The sequence below is a fragment of the Ictalurus punctatus genome, chromosome 7 (genome assembly GCF_001660625.3).
Source record: "Ictalurus punctatus breed USDA103 chromosome 7, Coco_2.0, whole genome shotgun sequence".
In the NCBI taxonomy this organism is placed as follows: domain Eukaryota; kingdom Metazoa; phylum Chordata; class Actinopteri; order Siluriformes; family Ictaluridae; genus Ictalurus; species Ictalurus punctatus.
The window spans coordinates 11,802,008-11,828,880 of NC_030422.2; the positions used below are offsets into that span (position 1 = coordinate 11,802,008).

At 40.4% G+C, this 26,873-nt stretch overlaps 3 protein-coding genes across 3 annotated transcripts; 2 read left to right on the plus strand and 1 right to left on the minus strand.

Annotated features, from left to right (window-relative positions):
- Window positions 1–3,692: 3,692 nt before the first annotated feature.
- slc35a3b (solute carrier family 35 member A3b) lies at window positions 3,693–10,217 on the plus strand. Its single transcript, XM_017471929.3, has 9 exons — window positions 3,693–3,978; window positions 5,386–5,484; window positions 6,171–6,405; window positions 7,250–7,404; window positions 7,493–7,615; window positions 8,587–8,746; window positions 8,902–9,020; window positions 9,112–9,245; window positions 9,350–10,217. The coding sequence occupies exons 2-9, from the start codon at window positions 5,458–5,460 to the stop codon at window positions 9,438–9,440; spliced, it is 1,044 nt and encodes a 347-aa protein (XP_017327418.1). The 5' UTR covers window positions 3,693–3,978; window positions 5,386–5,457; the 3' UTR covers window positions 9,441–10,217.
- Window positions 9,549–16,731, minus strand: fam78ba (family with sequence similarity 78 member Ba). Its single transcript, XM_017471931.3, has 2 exons — window positions 14,993–16,731; window positions 9,549–12,357 (listed from the first exon to the last, which is right to left on the minus strand). Exons 1-2 carry the CDS (start codon window positions 15,325–15,327, stop codon window positions 11,835–11,837), a joined length of 858 nt encoding a protein of 285 aa, XP_017327420.1. The 5' UTR covers window positions 15,328–16,731; the 3' UTR covers window positions 9,549–11,834.
- Window positions 16,732–16,919: 188 nt separating this feature from the next.
- cmpk (cytidylate kinase) lies at window positions 16,920–26,871 on the plus strand. The gene is made up of 6 exons (XM_017471932.3): window positions 16,920–17,054; window positions 18,525–18,671; window positions 21,293–21,445; window positions 21,594–21,670; window positions 25,908–26,004; window positions 26,121–26,871. The coding sequence occupies exons 1-6, from the start codon at window positions 16,923–16,925 to the stop codon at window positions 26,160–26,162; spliced, it is 648 nt and encodes a 215-aa protein (XP_017327421.1). The 5' UTR covers window positions 16,920–16,922; the 3' UTR covers window positions 26,163–26,871.
- Window positions 26,872–26,873: the final 2 nt, after the last annotated feature.

The window sequence follows — 26,873 nt, forward strand, 5'->3', positions numbered from 1 at the left end:
TATTCATGAAAAGATTGAGCAATCTCAAGCTGATATCAATATGTTAAATGAATTACAATCTGAATTACAATATCTATCAAAACTTGGGAGCTATTATTTGTTAGACATAAATAGATAGAACATGGTGAAAGGAATACCAAATCTTTTCATCATTTAGAAAAAAAGAAATGCTAATGTTAACAGTATATATAAACTTAAAATTAATTATCAGATTTCTGAAGACCCCCCTCAAAAATTTACAAATTTGTGGAATAATTTTATATAAAAATTGAAAAAAAAACCCCAACTATACACTGAACACAACAGTAGTCAGAGCTCATATTTCCTCTCCTATATAAAAAAAAATGTGGCACAAAGTATTGGTGAAACTCAGAAAGACGTCTGTGAACAAGATATATCCCAAGAAGAACTAAAAAAAAAAATTAAATGGTCTGCACTTATATAGCACTTTTATCCAAAGTGCTTTACACTGTATCTCATTCACCCATTCATACACACACTCACACACCAATGGCAGCAGGGAATCAAAGCCCTTAGTAAGTTAAAAGATAATACATCACCAGGGAATGATAGCCACACAGGTGAATTTTATATTATTAGGTATTTCAAGATTACATTTCTGAATTCTTATTATTGATTTGTAAGGAGGCTATAAAAACCTGTAGGCTTCCCTCAACTATGTGTCAAAGCTTAATTACATTGTCACCTAAACCCAACAAGGATTGTTTGCTTCTTGACAATTAGAGGCCTATAACCTTAATTAATAATGACACAAAATTGTTGGCTCACATTCTTTGCACAAAGAATAAAGTTGTGCTTAGATACATTTATAGATGATAGTCAGTCTGGCTTTATGCAAGGATTACATATTAGTAATGATATTCAATTAAACTTAGATTTAATTGATTATAAGGATTACATAACCGATAACTGTTGCATTATAATTATAGATATATATACACAAACCTTCGATACTGTAAAACATGATTTTTTATTTGATTTATTAGATCTTCTTGGCTTTGGTCAATACTTTAAAAGGGCGATACAAACTCTATATAGTGACTATAATATTTCAGTTAAACTTCCAAGGGGAACTACTCGTAGATTTAGCATCTCCCGGGGCATTAAACAGGAAGATGTGGCATCTCTCTTAAAGTTTCTTCTGGTCATGCAAACGATGGCTTTACATATACACAATGACTCTTTTCAAGGCATCAAAATTACAGATAGAGAAGTTAAATGATGTCAGCTTGCTGATGATACAGTTCATTTTTTTGAGAGACATATCACAGGTTAACATCTCAGTATACTTTCTGAAGCTTCAGGTTTGTCTCTAAATGTTAAACCCCTTTTTCCACTTAAGGACAATGGTATTCCTTTAACCACATTCGAAGGTATTCCAGTTAGGGAGGAAGAAACTTATCTTGGTATCAGTATTTGTAAAAAATAAATAAATAAAATAAAATAAAATTTAAAAAATCAGTCAGACAATGTACAATCCAATTTCCAACCGCTCATGTTGAAAATGAAAAAGAATTTCATATGAGACTCATGAGGGATTTGTCACTCAAAGGTAGGATACCTTTGTCCAAAACCGAGGGATAATCTCACAGTCTATCCTGCGAAAGTATTAGACGTACCAATATCTTTTCTTAAAAAAAACAGCAACCCCACTTCATATGGAAAAGCAAGCCTCACTATTTAAATAGGAATATCTTATGTCATTCATATAATCAAGGAGGATTGAATGTGCTTGATTTTGCTATCTCTAACATTATTGTCAAATTGAACTGGATTAAACATAAAGAGAAGCTATGGTATATAATTCCAAAAGCTTATTTCTGAAAACGTCGGTGGTATAGCGTTCCTTTTGAACTTTTGAAATGTGACTTCGAGGTCAACAAACTTCCCCGTTCAGTTATCCAGTTTTCATAGACTTTTAAGTTGGCTTCTTGTATACAAACATAACCCCCCCCCCCCCCCCCCCCCCCCGCCCCCAAACAGCTAATAAGGAATAATACAAATGTTCAATATAAGAATAAATACATTTTCTATGTCAATGTTTTCCCAATTGATAAATGTGCTGTTGTTTTTTTTAAACGTTTTATCGATTTAAAAACTCTATCTTTTTGCATTAAATAGCTGAGAAACTGAATTAAGAAGCTAATTATCTTCATTATTCCAACTAAAATGATGATTACAGGTCAGGACTAAAATAATTGTTTATGGAAACTGCAAATAATACTATGCACTATACAGCCAAAACTATGTGCACCCCTTACCATCACACCCATATGCGGTTCTTCCCCAAACTGTTGCCACAAGGTCTGAAGCACACGACTGTATAGAACGTCTCTGTATGCTGGAGCTTTACAACTTCCCTTCACTGGAACTAAGAATCCCAAAAATGTTCCAGCATGACAATGCTCCTGTGTGCAAAGCGAGCTACATGAACACTTCTGGGATGAACTGGAACTGGAGCCTCCACCTATATCTGGATGTGCAATATGTAACATTTATGGCACGTTATGTAAGTGTTTATAAGTGTATTATGTAAATGTTGCTCTGATTGGCAGTCCGACAACCCTGTAAACCGGGTCCAATAAATGCGTTCTGGTTGTTTATTTGGTGTTTAATTACAGCGACAGCGCCGACGTGTGGTGTGTTGGCTCTTGATCACTAAACTCCTTAAACTCGTTTAAACTCTCGTCAGTCCGCGCCCTCAGCTTTATAGGAGTGGCAGATTATCAACAATCACACCGCAAGTTTAAATGCCTTCACTATGACAACATGACAAGATACCAACGTGAACATGTTTACCAAACGGGACATGGCCATCACACACACACACACACACACACACACACACACACACACACACTTATATATGACTTATATGTCAATGTGTCCATGTGGCAGGATCAGTGTGTGCATATTAACTCCTAGTATATTACTTGAAATTGAAGTGAACTTGACTATGATTTCAGTGAACGTTTTGAAAGAAGATGTGGCCGCCACACACACACACACACACACACACACACACACACACACACACACACACACACACACTCATGTGATGTGCGCTGCTGCTTCCACTTCATATACAAATAGGCAAAAGGTTCTTGTGTGTAATACAGGTACAGAGTTTGTTTCAGTGTGTCCATGTGGCAGGGTCAGGGTGTATGTAGATGGAAAAACTCCTAAATCTGCACCGTACACACACACTCACACACACACACACACACACACACACACACACACAGAGAGGAATTGTCTACTTTACTCCCCCCTCCAAAAAGCAGCATAAGGCAGCTAGTGTGCTTGTAGTGTGCACTCTTTCTCCCTCTGAACACCGGTTTAGATCCTGTTCTTCCACTTTCTCTACATCACAAGCAATACATCAACCAAAGCTGATACATAATAAGGTGTGATCTTAAATGTGAAAGCCCTAAAGGTTAATTCTGTGTAGTTCTACTATCCTGTTTCAACAGAAACTTTTTTTTGGATCAAAGCCTCAACCAAATGAGACACAGGTCAATCTTAATGTTAATGTCAGTGTCAACATTTTAACCCAAAATAACAGGTACTGTTATGTAAGTAAACTTCCCATACCTTTTATGACAGCTGAGTGGGAAGTGTTGCGACACACACACACACACACACACACACACACACACACATAGGCAGGGCAATCAAGACTGAGCAGCATCGGTGTGTTCTCGCTGTGTTTTTTAATGCTCTGAGGTATTTAAGAGGGTGGAGTTAACAGTAGTGGCTCATTTGAAGGTGTAGCTTGAGCAGGTTTTTGCTCCACAATTCCTCTTTAAACACGACTCGGAGAACGAGTGAGTGAAGCTTGGGTTTGTTTCGTTGGTTAGAGTGTGAGAAGGTGCTGGAAGTTTTGGAGACTCAGCAGTGATAATACTACTACTACTACTACTACTAATAATAATGATGATGACGACGATGATAATGGTGGGTGGTGAACCTTCATCCCATTTTGGATATGCTTCAAATGTCATGCTATGTTTGTTCTTTCTCTCATTCATTCTCTCTCTCTCTCTCTCTCTCTCTCTCTCTCTCTCTCTCTCTCTCTATATATATATATATATATATATATATATATATATATATATATGTGTGCAGTTTTGATATGCTGGACATGTTACACCGAAGCTTAATTTTCTAATAAGTTTTAAAGTTAAAATGGTTTAATTTTAGATCGGAAGATGTTTCTTTAAATTTCACAGGATAAACTCCAAAGCTCTTGAAACCTTCTGTAAAAACATCACCAAGAAAATGTCTCTTTTGATGTTAAGATCTGTATATGTGCACATATCAGTTTGCTGAACATCAGTTTTTAAACATCTCTACTATCAGTGACATCCTGTCTTTCAGGTTTGGACACAGTTAGCCAACTAGCTGAACGACAAATAATGAGATAATTATCACATTATTAGATTATCAGATGGAAATATTCAAAGACGTTTCGGTATTGTCGTCACACATGGTCAGAGTGATTATAATCGGTATTCAGGTTTATTTAGGAATAGAGAAATTACAGGATAAGTCATGGCACTGTAATTAAAGATAATCATATATTTCCTAATTAGGGGGCCAAGCACTTAACATTGCACCTCTATTGTTTTGTTAGGATTTTTTTTTCTCTTTATTGTCATCCAAGCTTATCAATATAGTAGAGAAACCAAATTTACAGGTTCAGAACCCTCTCTAATACTCCAGAGGATGGAACTTGTACATAAAACCTCTTTTTTTTTCACCTACAACTACAGAAATGCTTTCCACTCTGTGCATTTTGAGTTTATACTCTGGGAGTCAGGGAACTTTGCACATGTTTGCGGCGTGTATTTTGCTTTCTTGTCAATATCTTGCAAAAAAAAACAACACCTTTGTCTTTTTTTCCCATCTATGAATAACCAAATAGTGGGTCGTGAAGGATTAGCAGTTACAGTTCTTGGCTACTCAAAAAGTTAAGAATTAAAATGTCAATTAAATATATATATATATATTTAATATAACTGCTAGAACAGGAGCTGGAGAATCTTTTGTATAATTTTTTAAAATATAATTTAATGTATCATTAACACAACCTGTAGTATATCTAAGTAAGGGATGGTGCCCGTGTTCTCCAGGAATGACTACGTATTAATTTAACGAACAGTTAAATGCGAAGGCAAAATGATCCGTTGGAATCTTCGAGCTAGATCTGTTCACTATTTTATTATCCATAATCAACATTTCAATAGTGAACTCAAGAGTAAACAGAAATACTTTTGGCATTAGGTTTGTAGCCCTCTTTTTAAAAAAATGGTAGCTTTGCAGGTTCCTGGTCGGGAACTTAAAAATGTGTTTTGTTTTCAGGGTTGTGTGTGAAATGCGCTGCTGTTTCGAGTGTGAGGGAAACTGGAAACTCAGGGAAGCACAAGCGTGACCATGCTGAAAGGGCAGGGGCAGGAGCAGGTAAGCCTTTCAGCTTTCCTCAGATGGAAAAAAACAAAAAACAAACAAAAAGCAAAACACCTCGATTTAGAGTTAAAGATTAAACAACAGGTCATCAGATCACGATACAGCTACGACACTATGCTTTACGCTCTACTCGTTCTCAGAGTGTCTTACATTTCACTGTAAGTCACAACTTGGTCAGAGTAAGACCACATGATTCACTGAGATTTTCTCTTACAGACTCAGGGTGTTTACATTTACATCTGTGTGTGTGTGTGTGTGTGTGTGTGTGTGTGTGTGCAGAGTAAACTGCTAACAGAAGAAAACATGTTAACAGTGCTGTTAAACCTCCACAGTGCATCTAAACATCATATCATGCTTTTTTTATCCCTTTATAGTTACATTTATTTACATGTCCTGTCCTCGCTTACGTTATAGCAGCTATAAACACTCGTTCCTTTACGGGCATCTCTTTCAAGACAAAAAAATACAAAACGTAGTTTTTGCTCGAAAAAATGTCGGGGAAAACTTACAGCTACAGCTTTACCTCTGACACTGGAGACTCCTTTCATAACTGTTGCATAAATGTCTCCTTACATATTAATGATTTTTAATCCATTTATATGAAACGTCTGTTGTAAAAGTCTCTTTTTGTGTGTCTGTGTGTGTTTCACCCGTCTCTCCCCTAAACCCTCTCCACTAAGGATGCTCGACTCAGCCTTGACGAGATCTCGAGCATCTCGCAGGTGACCATGGCTAACCGGCTGAAGCATGCTTCTCTCTGGGTTTTGGTGCTCCAGACCACCTCACTGGTTCTGACCATGCGCTACTCACGCACTCTGCAGTCCGAGGGTCCGCGATACCTCGCCTCTTCCGCTGTCGTGTTCTCCGAGATCCTCAAGATCCTCACCTGCACCCTGCTTGTCTTCAGCATCAACAGTTAGTCTCCGTCAGTCTGCTTTTAGACAGTCCTCTAGGCCAGTGGTCACCAATCCTGTTCCTGGAGATCTACCTTCCTGAATCATAATGGTGCCCAATCATTGCCTTAAGAAGTTCTTGATCGACTACAACAGCCATGTTAAATTGTGGTTGGAGACGAAACCTGCAGGAAGGTAGATCACAAGGAAGAGAGTTGGTGACCAATGCTCTAGATTCTTGCTTCTCAAAATGGCTTCCGTGAAGCAGAACCAGTGGTTTGTTCCACTGGTGGAACTCACAAGCCATTTTTTTATCAATGTTATTATATATATTGAACGGGTTCAAATCAAATCTCAAAAACTATAAAAAATATTAAAATTTTTCTGAGATATGCATAATAGATGTTGCAATATATTTTTATAAATAACTTTTTAAAACAATTACAAACTCTAAAATTGATTAAACATATTATTCTGAGATATATCAGGTATCAGGTTCTCTTTATACAACTTTTTTCTTTCTTTCTTTTTTAAGAACAATTTTAAATGCCAGTTGAGATGATGACGATAGAGGTTTTCTATTGTTTTGAATCTTAAACAATGCTAAATGAAAATTATAAAATTGCTACAATATTTTCTGAGATATTACAAGTATTACAATATCTTTTTTTAATAACTTTAAAAATAAATAATAATTACAAATTAGGAAAGCAGTTGATTTGATGTCAAAGTTTAAAATTTAAAACTATTTTAAAAAAAACTAAGTTTAAAAAATTAAAAGGTTTTACAGATTCCTTTCTGGCATCCAGTATTTTATATTTCCTTCACACACCATTCCTCTAGCGCTGACTGCTTGGTGTTCTTAGGTTTTAGTATTGGACGCCTGAATCAGGTCCTGAAGGAGGAGATCATTCAAAAACCCTTAGATACGATGAAGCTGGCAATCCCATCAGGCATCTACACGCTGCAGAACAACCTGCTCTACGTGGCTCTGTCCAACCTGGATGCTGCTACGTACCAGGTGAACCAGAATCTCACTTAATCCAATCAAATAAACATGGAAGCCTCGGCAGGAAGCCTCGTCATGACTGGTGGCTTTGTTTTTCCAGGTTACATATCAGCTGAAGATCCTCACCACTGCTCTGTTCTCCGTGTCGATGCTTGGGAAGAGACTTAGCGTCTCCCAGTGGCTATCGTTACTCGTTCTAATGACAGGCATCGCTTTCGTACAGGTAATAACAAGACAATAATAACCTGGCAGTGACATTTATACGTGATTTGTTCATTCAGCTTTTGAATCGTTTCAATGTAAACGATGAGGTTCTTTTTTTCCCTTACCTTCACCACCGTATTTGTAGAAAACAGAAAGGGAAACCTGTCTCTCAGGCAGGCTAAGAAAAAGAAGAGAAAGGTTTCATAAAAACTGTATACTCTGAAGTCCTCTCTGACATTTTGGAGCACATCAAAACAGCCAAAACTACAAAATACTAACCAGCTCACGCCGTTTTGTTAATAATTGAAGACAACAAATAACATATATTCTCATTTGAAATTCATATTATATTACTGGCACTAATGTCATGAGTTATGTTATATTGTGATGCAGCGGCCCTCCTCTACAGGGACGTGGCCCTGTGGTATAACCCTGATAGCCCATTGGCTTAATGTGGGTTGATTAATGCTGTGTTCACGATACCACTTTTTAACCGTCTGAAACAAATATCGATACTGAAACCTTGAGTATCGATACCCATCCTAAAAAAACAAGTGTCTTAATGTGTAAACTTTTCCAGTTCCAAAAAGAGTGCTCCTTCTTGGAATATTGTCAACTCAACATGATGTAACTCTCCTCATATTCTCTCCACAACATCTGTGCTGTAAACCGACTAGCCGGGAACTATGCAACCTCTTCCCCGTGTTGAAGCTCCTGATGGCAGCATGTTGTTCTAAAGGAGTAATGTACATATAAAGTACATATAAGGTTTGTTGGGGGGGGGGGGGGGGGGGGGCAGAGCAGGCGAATTCGTTCGCCAGCGAATTCATTCGCCAACAGGCCTGTGTCACAAATGAAAATGACGACATTACAAACAGATAAGTCGAACCAAAAAGCCTGTATGCACAAGGATAACAGAACACATGCACATGATTCAGCAGCTTTACATATAATCATATGTGTTTATGTTTGTCTTCTCGTAATCGACAGTGGCCGTCACATTCTGAGAAGGAGATGGTTGCAGGTTCACAGATAATCGGCCTGCTCGCTGTGCTGTTTGCATGTTTCTCCAGTGGCTTTGCCGGCGTTTACTTTGAGAAGATCCTCAAAGAGACCAATCAGAGTGTCTGGATCCGTAACATTCAGCTGGGTCAGGGAGAATTTCAACCTTTTTTTAAAAACATTTTTACACGTTTCGTACATCAGAGTCTTGAAAGTTTGATCTAACACTCTCTATTAGTTTGATGTTTGCAACAATTCACTCAACCCATGCACTCGGTCTTTTCTTTCTGCCCCTCCCTGCAGGTTTGTTTGGTCTACTCTTTGGCTTAATCGGAGTGTTTGCACAGGATGGGGAGAAGGTCCGGGAGAGTGGAATTTTACAGGGTTATAACAACGTGACCTGGGCTGTGGTAATTCTACAGGTGGATCATTTGTACGTCTTTTACAAATCGTTTCGCCTCCTGACATCCTCACTCACTGATTGATTTAACCCGGCTTTGTTTTGAACTCCAGGCTGTGGGTGGCTTGGTCGTCGCAGCGGTCATCAAATACGCAGATAACATCCTGAAGAGCTTTGCCACATCTGGCTCCATCATGTTATCCACTTTCATCTCTTACTTCTGGATGCAGGACTTTTATCCTACCAGGTATCCCACACATCCTCATTTAGAGCTGAGTGAGTGAGGTACTAATATTAAAATTGAACACCTTTAGAGTTTAGGATTAATTTTGGATCCCCCCCACCCAACAGTTTGTTCTTCGTGGGGGCCGTGCTGGTCATCATAGCCACGTTTCTCTATGGGTATGACTGGAAATTTCGTGTGAACCTTAGCAAACCCTAGGACGAGGGAAGTGGTGTGAACGTGATGGAGCAGTCACTGGAGGGTCTGCAGAGACATGGAATCACGACCAGGGAAGAAGAAGAAGGAAGTGGACAAGAACGCATGAAGATCAGGGATTCTTAAAGCCTGTTCATGCCAAGGATGATAACTTTAATGATAACGATAAAAGATATAGTTCTAAAAATCTTTCTAAATATAAAAGAGTCCACACCACAACTATAACCATGTTATAGATGGCACAGAGAAACGAAATCGTTGGAATCACTTTCAGAACGATTTTGTCCTGCTGATAAACGATAAAAACATTGACAGCCAATCAGAATCCATCCTGCATTAGAGCGCTCGCGCATTTAAAGCAGCAGACGGCATAACTGCAGCACCTGCTTAGAATAAACAGAACGATGTTGTGCGTTGGTGTGGACACTAATATAGTTATCGTTATCTTTATAGTTATCGTTCTTGGTGCGAACGGGCCTTTACTTGTGATGATCAAATGTGACAATATAGCACTATGCAAAGTTCCAGTTGGAGGACGATAAAAAAAAGACGAGACTGCACAGTATTAAAGACGTGATGTATTATATATTACTGATTGTGCCTGATTATAAACTTCTCACTCACTTAAAGTTTACATTACATGGTGCAGGATTTTGAATGGTTTCCTGAGGAACATCTGTGTTTGCATCTGTATTTTCATCATCTGACTGAACGTGGTCAACATAAAAGATGGTCAATTGCTCTCTTTTACTGTAATAAAAGTGAGACGCTTTCGCTTTAGAGATCCCCAGTGTTGTTTTTATTCAAAGCCGACCTGAAGACCTCACCAACCTTCAACAGAAACAACAGAAACACAACACAGCTTGTTTCCAATAAAACCATTGGCATGCAAGAAACGTGAACCTCCTCCGTAGCTTAAAGAACTTTCCATGCTCAGAGTCCGAGGCTCCTTCTTGTTCTCCGCAGTTAGCTAGCACGTGTGTAGCCATTGCATAGACTTGATATGGATACGAAGAAGTGAAATGAACCGTCGGTGGAGGCGTTAAGTGTTGATCTTCAAGAAATGTCCTTCGTTTCATTTTTTTGAGAAACTAGTTTAATTTTGCTCTAAGAAAATGTCTTTGTTTAAGATCAAAATGATTTTCAGGTGTGACGTCCAAATATGCTGCTGGTGTTTAACATCATGTGTGTGAGTGTTTGTATGTGTGTGTGTGTGTGTGTGTGTGTGTGTGTGTGTAGCAGTCACATGATCAGCTTAGTCACATGATTACCTTATTAGCTTGAAAGGGTTAAAGGGTCAGGAATTAAACTGGGAACTAATTGGAGAAGATAGATAGATAGATAGATAAATAGATAGATAGAAAGTGACAGATAGAGACAGAGATAGAAAGAGAATCAGAGAGAGAAAGACAGACTGATAGAGAATCTAAACACATGCAGACTAACTTTTGATGGCATTTTCATTTCGACTGCCTGCATTTCCTTTAGCCAGGAATAAGCACAATTTATTTCCACATTCATTTCGTATGTGTGTGTGTGTGTGTGTGTGTGTGTGTGTGTGTGTGTGTGTGTGTGGTGATTGCCAATAATTAGTTATGTTTGGTTGGAGAAGGTTTATGTGATGGAAATTGAACATTGTAAGGACCTGCGGAGTGTCGGCATGAAAGGACAAGGGTGGGATGGAGGACAGATGGGGGACGGGCGAGAAGGATGCAGGAGGGATGGAGGACAGATGGGGGACGGGCGAGAGGGATGCAGGAGGAATGGAAGACAGATGGAGTGTGAGCTAATATGGAAACTGCCAACAGTGCAGCACCTGAGTGAGGAGGAGTGAGGGGAAACTAGTTCCAGATCATGCAGGAGGATAGAAAAACACTCCTACCAGCTTTGTGTGTGTGTGTGTGTGTGTGTGTGTGTGTGTGTGTGTGTGTGTGTGTGAGACATCGCTAATCATGCTACACCTCTCAATCACTGCTTGTGTGGTGTTTGCTAGCTAAGGGTCTCTCTATGCTAGCGTCCTCTAAAGGTGCGAAAGATCTGAAGCTTCTTATACTAATAATACTCCTCGGGTACGGTGTCATTCAGTGCCACTCGATCTGTTTAACATCACGTGACTTGCTCGTGCATGACACAGTCCGTATCAATCGATGTACTGAGGAGCTTCATCTGGCGGTCCAACATAACTGTTAAACTGATTTTTCACCTTATCACATTAGCAGTCCATGACCGAGGAACCCATGCCTTCATTTCCCATGATCCATTGCTCATGCACAGACGAGTTTTGACTAACCCTCCTACGATTTCCCATGACGCCGTACTCCTGCACAGAGGACAGTCAGACGCTAATTTAGGCATTTTTTGCCACATTGCACCATGATCCAATTTTGACTAGCTGGTCTATTTGGAGGGAATGACGACTAGCGGCGGCCCCCTCCTCGGCCTCCACATTAACACCTGTGCGTCGTTGGCGTTGGGTCGCGCCAGTGCGTTTGGCGGAATAGGTTCGTTGTTGGTAAGGATGAATGGCTGTTCCTGGTGCGTCTGGCTGACCAGAGTGGCACGGGAGCCCAGCGGCATCATGGGATCGACGGCGATGTCGACCCGCATGCGCCACCGCACCGTCTGCAGCAGGATCTTCTCACGCGTCACATTGTTCAATGCCACCAACCACGTGATGAAGCTCTGGTCGCGAGTGACGCGAGTGAGTGCCGGTGCGCCGCTCTCGCCCACGGGCACCGCCCACGTCACGCTCGGGTAGAAGTTGTCGTTCATGCTCACGGTGAGACGTGACGGCTTGGACGTCGGACCCGTGATGGTCACTGTTTCAGTAGTGTTGCCATACCACGGGTAGCTGACGCCGTCTGAGTCGCTGATGGCCTTCACGCGGCCCTCGCGCAGCTCCGGCAGCTCCCAGCTTGACCTGCGGTGGGAGGAAATGTTCAGGGGTCAGAGGTCACGAGGATGCAGACTTGCTTCTCCAACAAAATATGGTGAGTGAATGGAGAAACGAGAGGGTGATCAGTCATTCAGATTTTTATTAAAAAAACGAATTAAAGACGGGTCTGAGGATGAACATGCAACGAGGAAACAAGGTCAGGGGTTAAGGCAACTTCTCAAAAATCAGCTTCTCAAATGAAAGTGATGGAGGAGTGAAACCGGAGCAGATAAGATGAGATGGAGGATGGAGAAGAGCTTCAGTCAAGCGCTAATAAAACAGAATGAATTGTTCGGTGAATGAAAAGTGCAGGAGCTTTGGTCTGTTTGTCCTCCTTTTCATTAATCACTCGTTATGTACTGGGACAGAAGACACGTCTGGAAGCCATATTTCAAAACTGTTTGTGCCCCAAAAAGGCCCTAGATGCATTTAAGAAAATAGTTTGTCGAATTTCTAAAATTTAGTAAACTAATTTTAAGACAATTACACAATGATTTGGAGTACATGATATAAAATATATTTATTTCTTTTTTGTCCCCATCTTTTTACTCTCCTACACACTAGACACTACTCACACAGAATAGTACTCAAATTGTGCAATATGAGTCACTAATGCTCCTCCTGTAATTCCACACCACACTGCCCCCTACTGAGCACGCGCTGAACAACAACAGCGGAATGTTTTGTGGTTGAATTACAGGTTATTAATTATGGACTGTTTTTTTTTTTTTTTATTTGTTTTTGGTGTGGTTCAGAAGGAGCAGCCAGAGTAAATACTCATTGTTTGGAAACACCGATTAGTATTTCAGTTCATGTCAAAATGATACATTAAAACAAATTCACCAAATTTTATAGCTGTTCTTTGACTATTTCATAATAATAATAATAATCCATCCATCTTCTATACCGCTTATCCTTCTTCGGCATCACAGGGGAGACCTGGACAGGGGCACAATCACACATACACACACCCATTCATAAACTACAGACACTGTGGACATGCCAATCAGCCTACTGTACATGTCTTGGGACTGGGGGAGGGAATCGGAGTACCTGGAGGAAACCGGGGCAAGGGAAGAACATGCAAGCTCTGCACACAGAGGGCCACGGTGGGAATCGAACCCCCAACGATGGAGGTGTGAGGCAAACATGCTAACCACTAAGCCACTGTGTGCCCTAATAATAATAATTATAATAATAATAATAATAATAATAATAATAGTTATTATTATTATTATTATTATTATTATTATTATTATTATTGTTATTGTTGTTGTTGTTGTTATAAGCATTCTAGCATTATTATTAGGGGGCCATGCACCGAAGGTGCATAGGGATCCTACTGTTATTCTTCTTCTTCTTTTTCTGGCTAGGTTATATACGGCAGCCCAGAGAATCGTCTGGTAAAAAAGTTGTAAAATTTAGCACATTGATTGGGGAGGGTCTAAGGAACATTCTGACAAAATTTGGGCTGCCAAGTACTTCCGACACTCTAATGCAATTGGGTCAAATTTGGGCCTAATTTGGAAGTATGTTTATGATCATAACATTTGAACCGGGTGTACAAAATTTTAAATCCAGGATCCTTGGGTCAAAACAAGTTAATTGCATGCTATGACATCAATTTCCGCCTAAATACATTTTCCGCCGTCTTCAATTTGGTCAAAAACTCTACTCCGCCTACAATTTTTGTCCATTCATCACCAAATTTGCCACACGTCATCTTCAGAGTAAGCCTCACTGAAGTTTTCAGAAGAATGCTGATATTCCAAAGACGTCAAACAGGAAGTGAGGCTGTATCTCAGCCACTGCCACAAATCTTGGTATGCACCTTCAGGACCATGACCTGAGGTTCTACAACTAATTTCATGACAGTGCCACTGGTCAAAATTTATAATAACATGCTTCCAAAAAAATGCTTCCATCTAAGTGCCATTTTTGCTTCTCCTCCTCCTCCTCCAAATTTGGTCTAATCTTCATCAAATTTGGTTCACATCATCTTGAGACCTGTGTATACAACTATTTACTGCCATTCTAGCCATTCAGTGCGCTGTTATACAGACAACACATGGCTGAAAATGTCAAATAGCATTTTTATTGAGAAATGTTCAATAAAAAACAAAAACAATATAAAGCATATAAATGTTTGATGCAGATACTTGCACAAAGTGGGGGAAAAAGGCAAAAAAAAGAGAAATAAATCAACACTACAGGTCACAGCAGTAGCGGCATCTGCAACCTGCTGCCCATTTGTTCATCTAGATCTTTCCTCCTACAGCCAGAGAAGTCCAACTTCCGTGAATTCCGTGGTTAAAACATACATATCATGAGTAAAACTACAAATCACTCTTAAATCACTTTGCCTGTAGGTATGGCTCTGCTTTCCTGTAACTGCTTAGGCAATAACTGTGGCGTGTCTGTGAATGTGCGGCTCACTAAGTTTGGGTGCTTGGCCCCCGAAAATACTGCTTGCAGCTTTAATTCTTCTTATTATTATTAGTAGTAGAAGAAGTATTGTTTTGCAAAACATTAATAATAATCATTATTATTATTATTATTATTATTATTATTATTGAGGAGTGCTGCTGTTGTGGTGTTTCGGGTCACTGCATATACTCACGCGCCCGCGTCTCCATACGTGTTGTAGAACTCCATCTGCGTACACGCCTGAATCCAGCCCACCGTCCACGTCTCGTTCCTGGGCACAGGCGGCATGACGACCCCGGCGGAGGCGCGGAAGTAGGGTGTCCGGTAGCGCAGCACGATGGGTGAGTTCTCCTCCACCACCGTGGGGCTCCGGTCGATAGATGCCGACACCTCATACACCACGATGTTCTCACGCCGCACACGCGGCTTACACGCCACGCTCTGGAGGCAGCCCATGGCCCCGCCTACAAAGAGCGCGAGCGCCAGGAGCAACGGCAGGAACAAGGCAGCTCTGTGCCGTACGCTCATATGTACAAGTCTCTTTGCAACGTGACAGTAACACTCGCGCCTTGCTACCTGGAAAAACGTTGACGTATTGCTAATGATGTATTGTAGTGTAGAACTACACAAGCGCACACGCGCACACACAGTGAGCTGTTGTCAGGCTACAAAATTAGCTTTGTCGCTAAGCTCCTATTTCTGAGGTAATTTTTATGCAATGTGATTGAAATTACACAGGTTTGGTTAATGATAATAGTAATAACAATAATATTATAATTTTCTACATTAAACATTACACATATAGCCATTTCTTACTAACACATATATAGATCGTCTTGAAATAGTTAGCTAGCCTGCTGTAGCTATAGCTGTAGCAGTGGTTAAGATAAGCTAAGCTAGCTAAGGATCAAACATTGCTAGCTAACTTCCCTGAATATATTAATGAAGTTGCGTAGTTAGATCACCAAATCATTCTGAATTACCAAAAAAATTAAATAAATTAATTAATAAATACTCAGGTTTAGTTAGTTAGCTAACGGGGATAACTGTCGCTGTTTTTTAGTTTTATTTTAAAGGAGCAGAATTGATAAGAAATCGATAATGACAAATTATTGAATCAACACTTTGACTTTGTAAAAAAAAATCTATATATATATATATATATATTATAACAATAAAAGAAAGAGAGAGGATTTTAAAGAGAATATTTAAATTAAGATCTATTAATTCGCCCAGAGCAATATATGGGTCGCGAACGCCACTGCGGGTTACCAAGTAACCAAAGTGAATGACATATGGGTGTCGTGCGCGTTTAAGCCATTTTGGAGGGAAAAACAATAAAAATGAAACGAATAAAGAAGATGGAGGGCTAGAGTGCAGAGAAACGGGGTGAAAGGTAGATCCACCCGACCCCCCCCTTTTCCTTCTCTTCTTCCACCACCTCCTCCTCCTGCTCTTCCTCCTCCACCTCTCCTCGCGCGGAGTGCTGCACTGCCCTTGGCGTTTGTCCCCGCGCTCGGTTGTGCACGCGACGCGGTTCGGATGCGCTCGGTTTCCGGTTCCAACGTCCCCACCTTGCCTGTCTCCGCGCCCTCTGTCCCCGCCGTCATGTCAGTGGCGAGGTGCTGAAAGAGGCGGCAGCAGCAGCAGCAGAAGCGGCGGCGGCGGTGGCGGCGAAGGCAGCATCCGAGCCGAAGGGATCCTGCTCGAGCCACACGCGCGCGCTGAATGACGGCACCGGAAACACAAACCCGTCGAATCTGAATAATCCTCGGGATGCATCTTTAGATGAATAAAACATACATATTAACTCATAAATCGAGCAATTAATCCGAAACGGTGGCCACGACGGTCGCTGTTCAGTCGTAGCTAGTGCTGATGGTTATACAGGTCACGCGCACGGAGCAGCAGCAGCAGCAGCAGCAGCAGCATCAAGCGTGCGCGTTCACAGCACTGGGGGCGTGGACATGCCAACGCCACGCCACACCCCTCCTGCTCGCTGATTGGTCGCTCTCGCGTCACAGCGGAAGAGGAATCAGCTCCGAGCGCCACTTCCTACTCGCCGGCCCATTCCGCTCATTCATCGGCGACCTTTCGACGGTTTTTTTTTTCCTGCGGGGTTTATGATCGTTGGACCGCTCAGCAGACTGTGTAAGAAAGCTCCGAGGATTTTTCTCGCCATGAATCCGCAGGTTGTGTTCGTCCTGGGCGGACCCGGAGCCGGAAAAGGAACCCAGTGCGCCAAAATCGTCGAGGTAGGTAGATCTCGCGCCACATCGGACATAACCGGTCTTGTGCTAGAATAATATAAGATAATAATGCAAACCCGGAAAAGGTGATGTACAAGGACTGCAGGGCTGGATACCACCTCTCTCTCTCTCTCTCTCTCTCTCTCTCTCTCTCTCTCTCTCTCTCTCTCTCTCTCTCTCTACTGGCCCCAAAATGTCTTCCTACTCCCTACATACCGATGTAAACATTCATTATCTTTTTATACCCTACCAAGTGCCCTATAAGGGTCATGGGAAGCCGTTTGCTATCCAGTTTTCTTTCCATCCGGCTTATTTCCGGGTTACCTAGGTCTGCTCCCAAATTCACCATCAAATCTTAATCACGTCCACAATTCACCCTGTCCTCTAGGACCTTTCAATTACTATACTGTATTAGACAGGATATATTCTGTCCAATCTGTTCCACATTGTGTATGTGGCAGTGCAAGGCCGTGTGTGTGTGTGTGTGTGTGTGTGTGTGTGTGTGTGTGTGTGTGTGTGTGTGTGTGTGTTTGTTTTTTTTTTTTTTTTTTAAACCCTGTAAAGTAAACAGACAGTTTTATAAAGGCCTATTTATCCAAGGTGGTGGTGTGACAGCGGGTTCAGACATACTCCGCCTCCATTAGATCCTGTTACTTGCCAAAACTCCTGTTACTCTCTTCTCATTTCCCCTAAGAAGCTTAAGCATCTTTACTCTGTCACGTTTGATCTGTTGTGTGATATGGCTGAAAAGTAAAATTGATCGGTGGCTCCATGCATGTTGCTACTCATCTGTTACTGGTACCACCCTAAAGTGGATTCTTTTCCTGAAGCAGCATGCCCCAGAATTGTTTTATTCCTCTTATACTACAGCGATTTGCCAACAGTTTAAATTTTGTCTTGCTTAAAGAAGAACCCATCGTACTTTTTATCCCTTTTACATTTAACTTTCCCAAAACAAGTTAGTTCCTGTTCTCACTTATGTGCTTATGTTATAGCAGCTATGATTCAGTCCGCACAGGATTTTTTTTGTGATTGTTGCGGGCAAAAATGCTTGATTTGCTGCCTTTTGTTTTTTTAAAAATTTGCGATGCAACTTCTGAGTTTTTTGTGCTTTTAAAAAAATAATTTTTGCAGAAAACTACTTGAATTTGGAGAAATTACTATCGCAATAGTTCTGCACAATCTTTCGCAGTGATGTTTGTTCATAAACAAGACCTTTTAGCTGTACTCATGTTTGACGTGCGTGAATCGAAAAGGGTTTTGGCTGAATACGATGCGTTGAAAAATCACGAGCCTCTCAGAATATTGCGGAGTTTCCATGATTTTGCGGTAATTTCTGCGATCGCAAATTAGCGGATCCTGGAGGGACTGATTACTATAGAAAGCATAATGCATTAGAGCTATGTGGGTGTAACGGTTAACCGTAAGCTACGTGTGTAATCGTTTCTCATTGTGCCCCCTGTGTGTTTGTACCAGAACTACAGCTATACCCATCTGTCTGCTGGAGACCTGCTGAGAGAGGAGCGCAGCCGTACGGGCTCCAAGGTCGGACAGCTCATCGACAACTACATCAAGGAGGGAAAGATCGTCCCCGTGGAGATCACCATCAACTTACTGAAGAAGGTCAGTAGGTCACGTTGATGCAACAAGCCTTTTGAACAATTCCGGAAAATCAGATTGGTCTGGAAATGGAAGAACTGGTGCGGTGAGGTTGAAACCAATTTAAAAACAAAATGAACAAGCAAAAGACAGAAGATACACAGGAAGTTTTGTATCTTAGGCTAACTTCTGATCTGCTTAAACTATTTGATGGCTAAATTATTTAAACAAAATGAAAATGAATTTAGAATAAAAAAATATTTTCTTGTCAATTATTTTATTACCCCATTGTTGAACACAGGCTTTTTAAAAGTACAATAGAATTACAATAGAACAATAGAATAGAATGGAACAAAAGAATGTACAATAGAATTTGAATAGAAAATCATTCATTCTTGCATAATTAATGCTTTTCTTAAATTGAAATTGACTGAGATTTGATATTGAGTATGATTTTTTTTGTGCATCACTATAAATAAGTAATTTACTGTCAAAAATAGTTCTCATGAATGTTTGTTTTCTAAAGAATTTTAGTTGGCCAACAACAGCGCTTCTAAACACAAAGTATGGACCGTGTTAAAATGCCGCATCGACCCATGTTTATTGTGCGTTGTTGTGAAGTTACTAAGCTCCCTGAATCTCAGGTTCCTCGGATCCAGACTGTCCGATGTAGGTCGCTGCAACGGAGCTACTTTTGCATACGGGTTCTTGGTATGCAAAATAATTTCCGTTCTCTAATTCCAAACACGGTATATACTTAGCACGTTCGCCTCACACCTCCAGGGTCGATTCCCACCTTGGCCCTGTGTGTGCATGTTCTTCCCGTGCCCCGGTTTCCTCCAGGTACTCCGGTTTCCTCCCCCAGTCCAAAGACATGCATGGTAGGCTGATTGGCATGTCCAAAGAGTCTGTAGTTTATGAATGTGTATCTGAGTGTGCCCTGCGATGGATTGGCACCCTGCCCCATGACCCTGAAGAGGATAACTGGTATAGAAGATGGATGGATATACGTACAAAAAAAAGAAAAGCATGACCTTGGTGGACTACTATGGAGAATACATAAATAACTTTATTTAATTACTGAAATGCTGTAGATTGAGTCTAAAGGGTGCCTAAATATAACTAATATCAATTATTCATAAAATAAAATAAACAAACATGTTAGCATAATAAAATAGTTGGAATGGGGAATAGTAAATATCTTCTTGTATGAAAGTGTTTAATTAAATCCAATCATCTGAATTTATTACATCACTGTACATACATTTAAAACTAGCAAAAGAAGTAATTATTTTATTTCAATTTTATTTGTATAGCACTTTTTTACAATGGACATTGTCTCAAAGCAGAACTATTTGAATTTGGATCATTTTTAACAAATTCATTTTAACGAAATCATTTTTATTTGAAAAAATTCCAACCATTCTGGAGGGAGATAAAGATTTCTCTCATTTTCTCTCACAGTTTTTAAGCATCCTATTTTTTTCTTTAAATCCAAAGAATTTGACATTGAAAGCTTCTTTAGGAAGGTCACCTTTATTTTGGTTTAGTGTCTGCAACCGTCGGGTCGAGCGACATGAAAGATTTCTGTTTTGGAGAGTTATTTTACACAGATACGACACAAACCAAATATTTACCTCAGTGTGTGTGATGTTTTGTCTCATATGAGCTCGCTCTGTCCTTCGCCCTCCTTCTGTAATTCACTTTATGACTTTATTTGTGCACTTTGATCTTCAGCAGACACATCAGTGTTGACACAGTGTTTCGTCTCTGAAACTGTATTTCAGATTAGCAAAATGAGTTATGCATTACGTGTGGCATCGGGGATTTGGACCAATCATAGAGAGCTTCTGCATGAACACCCACCAATGAGCAGAAACTCCCTAGTAACAAGTAACTGATTGGACGGGATGGTGGCCAGTTATTGTTGTCTTTTGTTTTTTTGTCTTTTTTTTTCTTTTCCACCAAATATATTGAATTTGCTCTAACACAATAATAATTTCTGTTTGCGATTTTATTATCGCATACTTATACTATAATGGTAGTACATTATATCACAGCTTTGTTGATTTAATTGTCTATAACAACAGCTCTGGCAGTAGTGCAGGTTTATTTAGGATGAACGTGCTCGTTCTAATAACTTTATTGTGTCTATAGTAACGGCTCGTTCGCAGGGACTTGTACAGCTGGCGCTCCACATAAACGATATGGTGACATTTGTGTAATTGGTTTAATATTTATGGAATGAGTCTCCACTGTGAACGCAATTTTCCGACATCTTCAGGACAGAGGAAGAGGGTTTCCCAGTTAGTTTTTTTTGTACATGTCTTATTAACATCAAAAGAGAGGAAAAAATTGTCTTAGTATTATGTAATAGAATGTAAACGCTAAACTGCACACAAACAAACTAGAGAATTAATTAACCAAAAACAAAAGCAACCCTATTTTATAGTGAATAATAAGTCAAAGATGTGCCACAACAACAACGCAATTCAAAAATAGCTTATATTCAATATGTCCTATTTAAAAGTCTTTTTAAATCACCACGTAACCAAAGTCACCCCGTTTCCTCAAAACAGCTGTAAGTCTTCAAATTGTTTGTCGCATGATAAAACTGTTATCTTTCTCATTTCTGTCTCATCTAGGCCATGGAGGAGACCATGCAGAAAGATGAAAACAAGTTCCGCTTCCTTATCGATGGCTTCCCGCGAAACGAGGATAACCTACAAGGCTGGGTGAAGGTCATGGATGGCAAAGCAGATGTCAAATTCGTCCTATTTTTTGACTGCAGTAATGATGTAAGTCATTCTCTGGTCTTCCGGTGGGTTTTTGTAGTTGCTGAGGGACACACCCATGGACAGGTCATTATAAAGATCTAATTAAAGAAGTCTTGTGCGACTTGAGGATTTAGAGCCTGATCAGCATTATTTTGGGTCCTGGTTGCAGGTTTGTATCGAAAGGTGTTTGGAAAGAGGGAAGAGCAGCGGCAGGACAGATGACAACAAAGAGAGCTTGGAGAAAAGGTAACATCACCATCAACAAAGTGCTCAACAAGCTGATGTTCCACATTCCTACATTCTCAATCCCGGTGTTGAGGTACTATGTACTATGTTCCCAAAAAGCCAAGGTTCCCAGGCGCTACATTCCCACAGGTCCTACTTCCTACAAGGTTATCAGGGACGAGGGTACTAAAGCCCCATGTTAACAATATCCTAAGTTCCCAAAGTCTTACATTCCCAAAGGTCTGTGTTAATTATATCCTACTAATTATATTAATTAGTAGGATATAAATAGTGTTAATTATATTCTCAAAGGTACTGTGTCCCTAAAGGTCCTACATTCTCAAAGGTCCTACATTCTCAAAGACTCTGCATTCTCACAGGTTCTATGTCCCCAATGGGCTTTTATTCTCAAAGGCCCTGTGTTCTCAATGGTCCTATTTACACATCGGCTCAACATTTTTGGGCACACTGTGCTAAGTCTTATACTTTGATCAAGGTTTCTTTATTAGCATTTTTTTTAATTAAACATACAACACCAACCAAACAAATAGAACAAACCCCCCACCCAGTGCCAGACATAGAACATACATATTACATATTATAAAGCCAGACCACCATAGAAAGGAAGAGAGCAAAAGAAATAAAATTATAGATAATGATCACGAAACAATACTATCAGCATCCATGTCTCTGACAAAGAACAGAAAAGGTTGCCAGATTCTGTAAAATTTCCCTGACAGTGTATCTAATCTTTTCCAACTTAAGATGACACATGACTTCCCTGACCCAATGACTATACACTGGTGGAGCAGGATCCTTCCATCTAAACAATATTAATCTCCTGGCCAGGAGAGTGCAGAAGGACATCATGCTGATCTCACGCCATCTAAAAGGAGTATTCTCTGGGGTCACCCAAAACATCGCAATGAGAAGGGACGGCTGTACTACTCTTCCCAATATCTTAGTGAAAGTCTCAAATACAGACTGCCAGAATGTATACAGCTTTGGACATGTCCAGAACATATGCAACAGAGTGGCTGGAGCCTGTCTGCATCGATCACATGTGGGATCTATGCCAGAATTAATCTTCGAGAGTCTAGCTTTGGACCAATGCAGACGGTGAACAATTTTAAATTGGACAACTGCATGTCTGAGACATACGGAGGAGGAGAAAATCCCCTGGATTACTTTGCGCCAATCATTATCAGAAATTGATTCGCCTAAGTCCGTCTCCCATTTATTCTTAATAAGATCTAGGGACGACAAATCATACATGCCGAGTAGGTCATAGATAACCCTTATTGTCTGCTTCTTGGCCAGTTTACATTTAAAAATTGCATCCAACAACAAATTGGAAGGGCACAATGGGAAGGTATCTGAATTTAAGGCCACAAAGCTCCTAAGCTGCAAATATTTATAAAAATGTGATCTGGGAATGTCATATTTCTGCATTAGCTGCTCGAATAAGACAAAAACACCATCAACATAGAGATCAGACAGTAAGACAGCCCCCTTTCTAGACCAAGTAATGAAAGTCTTATCCAACAAAGATGGGATAAACAGATGATTATTTGCAATTGGCTCTGTGAGTGACAAGTCCCCAAGAGAGAAAGATCTTCTAAATTGATTCCAAATTTTGATTGAGTGTACAACAACTGGATTAGAGGTAAAGCTAGACAGAGGTTGTGCGAATGGTAATTTAGCACACAGTAGGGCTGCCGGGGAGGTGAACGCAATGGACGGCCCTTCCATAATTGTCTATCCAGGGGCTGCCGCACTCTCCCCCATCCAGTACAACAGCGATCTTATATTAACTGCCCAGTAGTACATGAAGTTTGGGAGCGCCATCCCTCCCTTCGCTCAAGGTCTCTGCAATATATGCCTTTTGATCCAAGGTGGCTTTTTGTTCCAGATAAAGGCTAATATCTGATTGTTCAGTTTTGAAAAGAAGGATTTTGTAAGAAACACTAGAAAACATATAAAAATTTAGGCAGCACATTCATCTTTATAGTATTGATTCTGCCCCCCAGGGAGAGAGACAGGGTGTCCCACCGCTCAATATCTTACTTCAGATTAGATAACAGGGGCTGATAATTAGCTAGGTATAGAACTTTATAACTATGTGTTACCCACACCCCGAGATACTTGAATTTCTTTAGACTAATTTTGAAAGGGAATGAGTCTAGGCGTACCCGGCCTGCCCCCTCTCCAACAGGCATCAGTTCACTTTTTTGAATACTGACCTTATAGCCCGATATTCTGCCAAAAGCCTAGAGTAGGACCATTAGTTTAGGGAGACACTCAAGGGGCTGTAAAATGAACAATAGCATGTTGTCTGCGTACAAAGAAACTTTTATGCTCTATCCATGCACGCCAGATCCCCCTAATGTCAGTATTCTGTCTTAGCGCCACAGCAAGTGGCTCCATTACAATGGCAAATAGCAGTGGCGACAGAGGACATCCCTGTCTTGTACCCCAATGAAGCTCGAAGTAGGTGTAAAAATTATCATTAGTATGAATAGCAGTCCTTGGAGACATATATAGAACTTTGACCCATTATATGAACCTGGGACCAAACCCAAACCTCTCCAGCGCGCTGAAAAGATAGCCCCACTCCATCCGGTCAAATGCCTTTTCAGCGTCAAGTGAAAGCACTACTTCTGTGGTACCAGGTGGAGAGGGGCTATAGAGGATATTGAAAAGGCGTCTGATGTTGAAAAAAGAGTAACGATTCCTAATTAAACCTGTTTGGTCCAGCGATATAATGGATGGAAGAACCCCCTCCAAGCGAGGTGCCAAAGTTTTAGCAAGGATTTTAACATCGGTATTTAGTAAAGAAATTGGAAGATAAGAGCTGCACTCAAGAGGGCTCTTGTCTTTCTTAAGGAGTAAGGAGATAACTGCTTCACGCATAGTAGATGGCAGGGCTCTCAAGGAGAACGACTCCTTGAAAACCGACAATAACAAAGGGGAGAGTTGCCTTGAAAACTTTTTATAGAAATCGGTTGGATAACCATCCGGTCCCGGGGACTTGCCGCTTTGCATAGAGCCAATCGCTGATGCTATCTCCCCAACCGAGAGGTCCTCCTCCAACCCTGCAGCCTCCCCTGGATCTAAGGACGGAACATGCAAAGTCTTGCAATACAGAAGGGTCTACAGATGGGCCGGAGCTGTATAGTGACTTATACGAAGCTTGAAAACTGAAGTTAATTTTATGACTATCTGTACATTTTGAACCCTGCTCGTCATATATTTCAGAGATGGTCAGATTAGCAGTTCTCTGTCTTAGCTGGTGAGCGAGAATCTGTCCAGCCTTTTCCCCATGCTCATAAAACCCGTATCGTGATTTGGAGATAAGATACTCAGCCTGTTTCTTCGATAAAAGGTCAAACTCTGTCTGCAGGGACAAATGCCTCTTCATAGAATCTGCAGAAGGTAGTTGGCTAAGTGCCCTATCCAGCCCAAGAATCTATTCTGCCAGTTCTTTAAGTCGGGCAGTGCTCATTCTCCTCTACTTAGCACAGTATGAGATGACCTGACCTCGTAAACATGCCTTCAGCGACTCCCAAATCGTCAAGAAAGACATTCCAGGTGTTTGATTAATATCCAAAAAAAAACGAGCCCGGAGAGGCAGCAGAACTCGCGGACGAGGCGGTGCTGGGCCTAGATTTGGTTGACTCTGTGAATTTATATTTCCGCAAATTTGCCGCCATCTTCACGCAAATATATGTACATTTCACTTAAGAAAATATGTAAGAAACAGGGTTTGCTTGCATTTAACTATGAAAAACAGTTATTAATTTAAAAAAAAAAACAGAAGTTCGACGGGAGCTCAAACTAAACCCGACCTACTCCATTGCCCACTCAACAGCGCCCCCCCTAATTCTTATACTTAACATGGTCCTACATTCTCAAAGGTCTAATATTCAGTTTTTAGGGTTCTTAACATTTTTGATGTTCTCAGGCATGGTCCTAGGGCCCTATGTTAATAAGATCCGACATTCCCAAAGGTCCAAAGTTTCCAGTGCACCTACCTTCTGTACAGTAGGTCCTGCGAACACGGACCCAGCTCACTATCCCGCTATCCATCCTTCATAGCTTTGATGACCTTTTCTGTATTAGCATATCGTTTCCCTCCAGCATTTAATCTTATAGTCTCCTTTTCAAAACTTCACTGTGTTTTGTTTCCATGTATGTGTCTATACAGTGTGTGTGTGTGTGTTGTATTTGACCAGATGAGCTCGCTTTTCGTCTGCAGGATCCAGACGTACCTACAGTCCACACGGCCAATCATCGAGCGGTACGAGAAGCAGGGAAAAGTGCGCACTATTGACGCCTCACGTGCCGTCTGCGAGGTGAGACTGCAGTGGGTGGAGTTAAATAATAATAATTAAGGACACAGTAATATAATTTCATGACACAGATAATACTGCAGATCTGGAAGCTTTCTGATTTGCCGTCTTTTGTGCAGGTTTTCGCCGACGTGAAGGCGGTTTTCGACAGAGAAGGTTGAACTTGCTGATTCCACCCTGAATTAAGTTCAGTGATGTCAGCGATGCTACACTTCATTTATTTACACATTTAACTTTTTATTCGTTTAAGTGTATTTTTGTTTAAGACCGAATGTATGTGTGTGTGAAAGGGCGACATTCTATGACGATTTCTGCTTAATAATGCCCAAGAGGAACAATAATAACCTGTAGAACAATGATAAAAGTAGAGCAATAGAGTCCAATTAAAGGACATTTTCCATAGGAATGGTATTTAGTACTTATAGTAGTCTTAGTACTTTTAGTTCAATTGGATTTGGCATTTTATCTGTGGCCATATGGATATTAATGTGCGTCATATCGTTATGTTGTTGTTCTTCTTCTCTTATTATTATTATTATTATTATTATTATTATTATTATTATTATTGTTGTTGTTGTTGTTATTATTAACTATGGAAAACGGCCTGATAAGCGATCACAGGGGGCCAAGAACTGACAGTGGCTAAATTACATCATATATGAAAAGTACATTTAAAATTGTTCTTAATTTAATTTTAAGTCGGGCTGTATTATACGGTCACCGTATTGTATTGTTGTACCGTTGCAACAGTATATTAAACAAAATATATTGAAAACCCATCATTGTTCAAAATCCTTTGAACCCTGCAAAGTCACAAGATCATACAGTAATATAAAAATGAAATTAAAAGATGTCTCCTACGTCAAGAAATT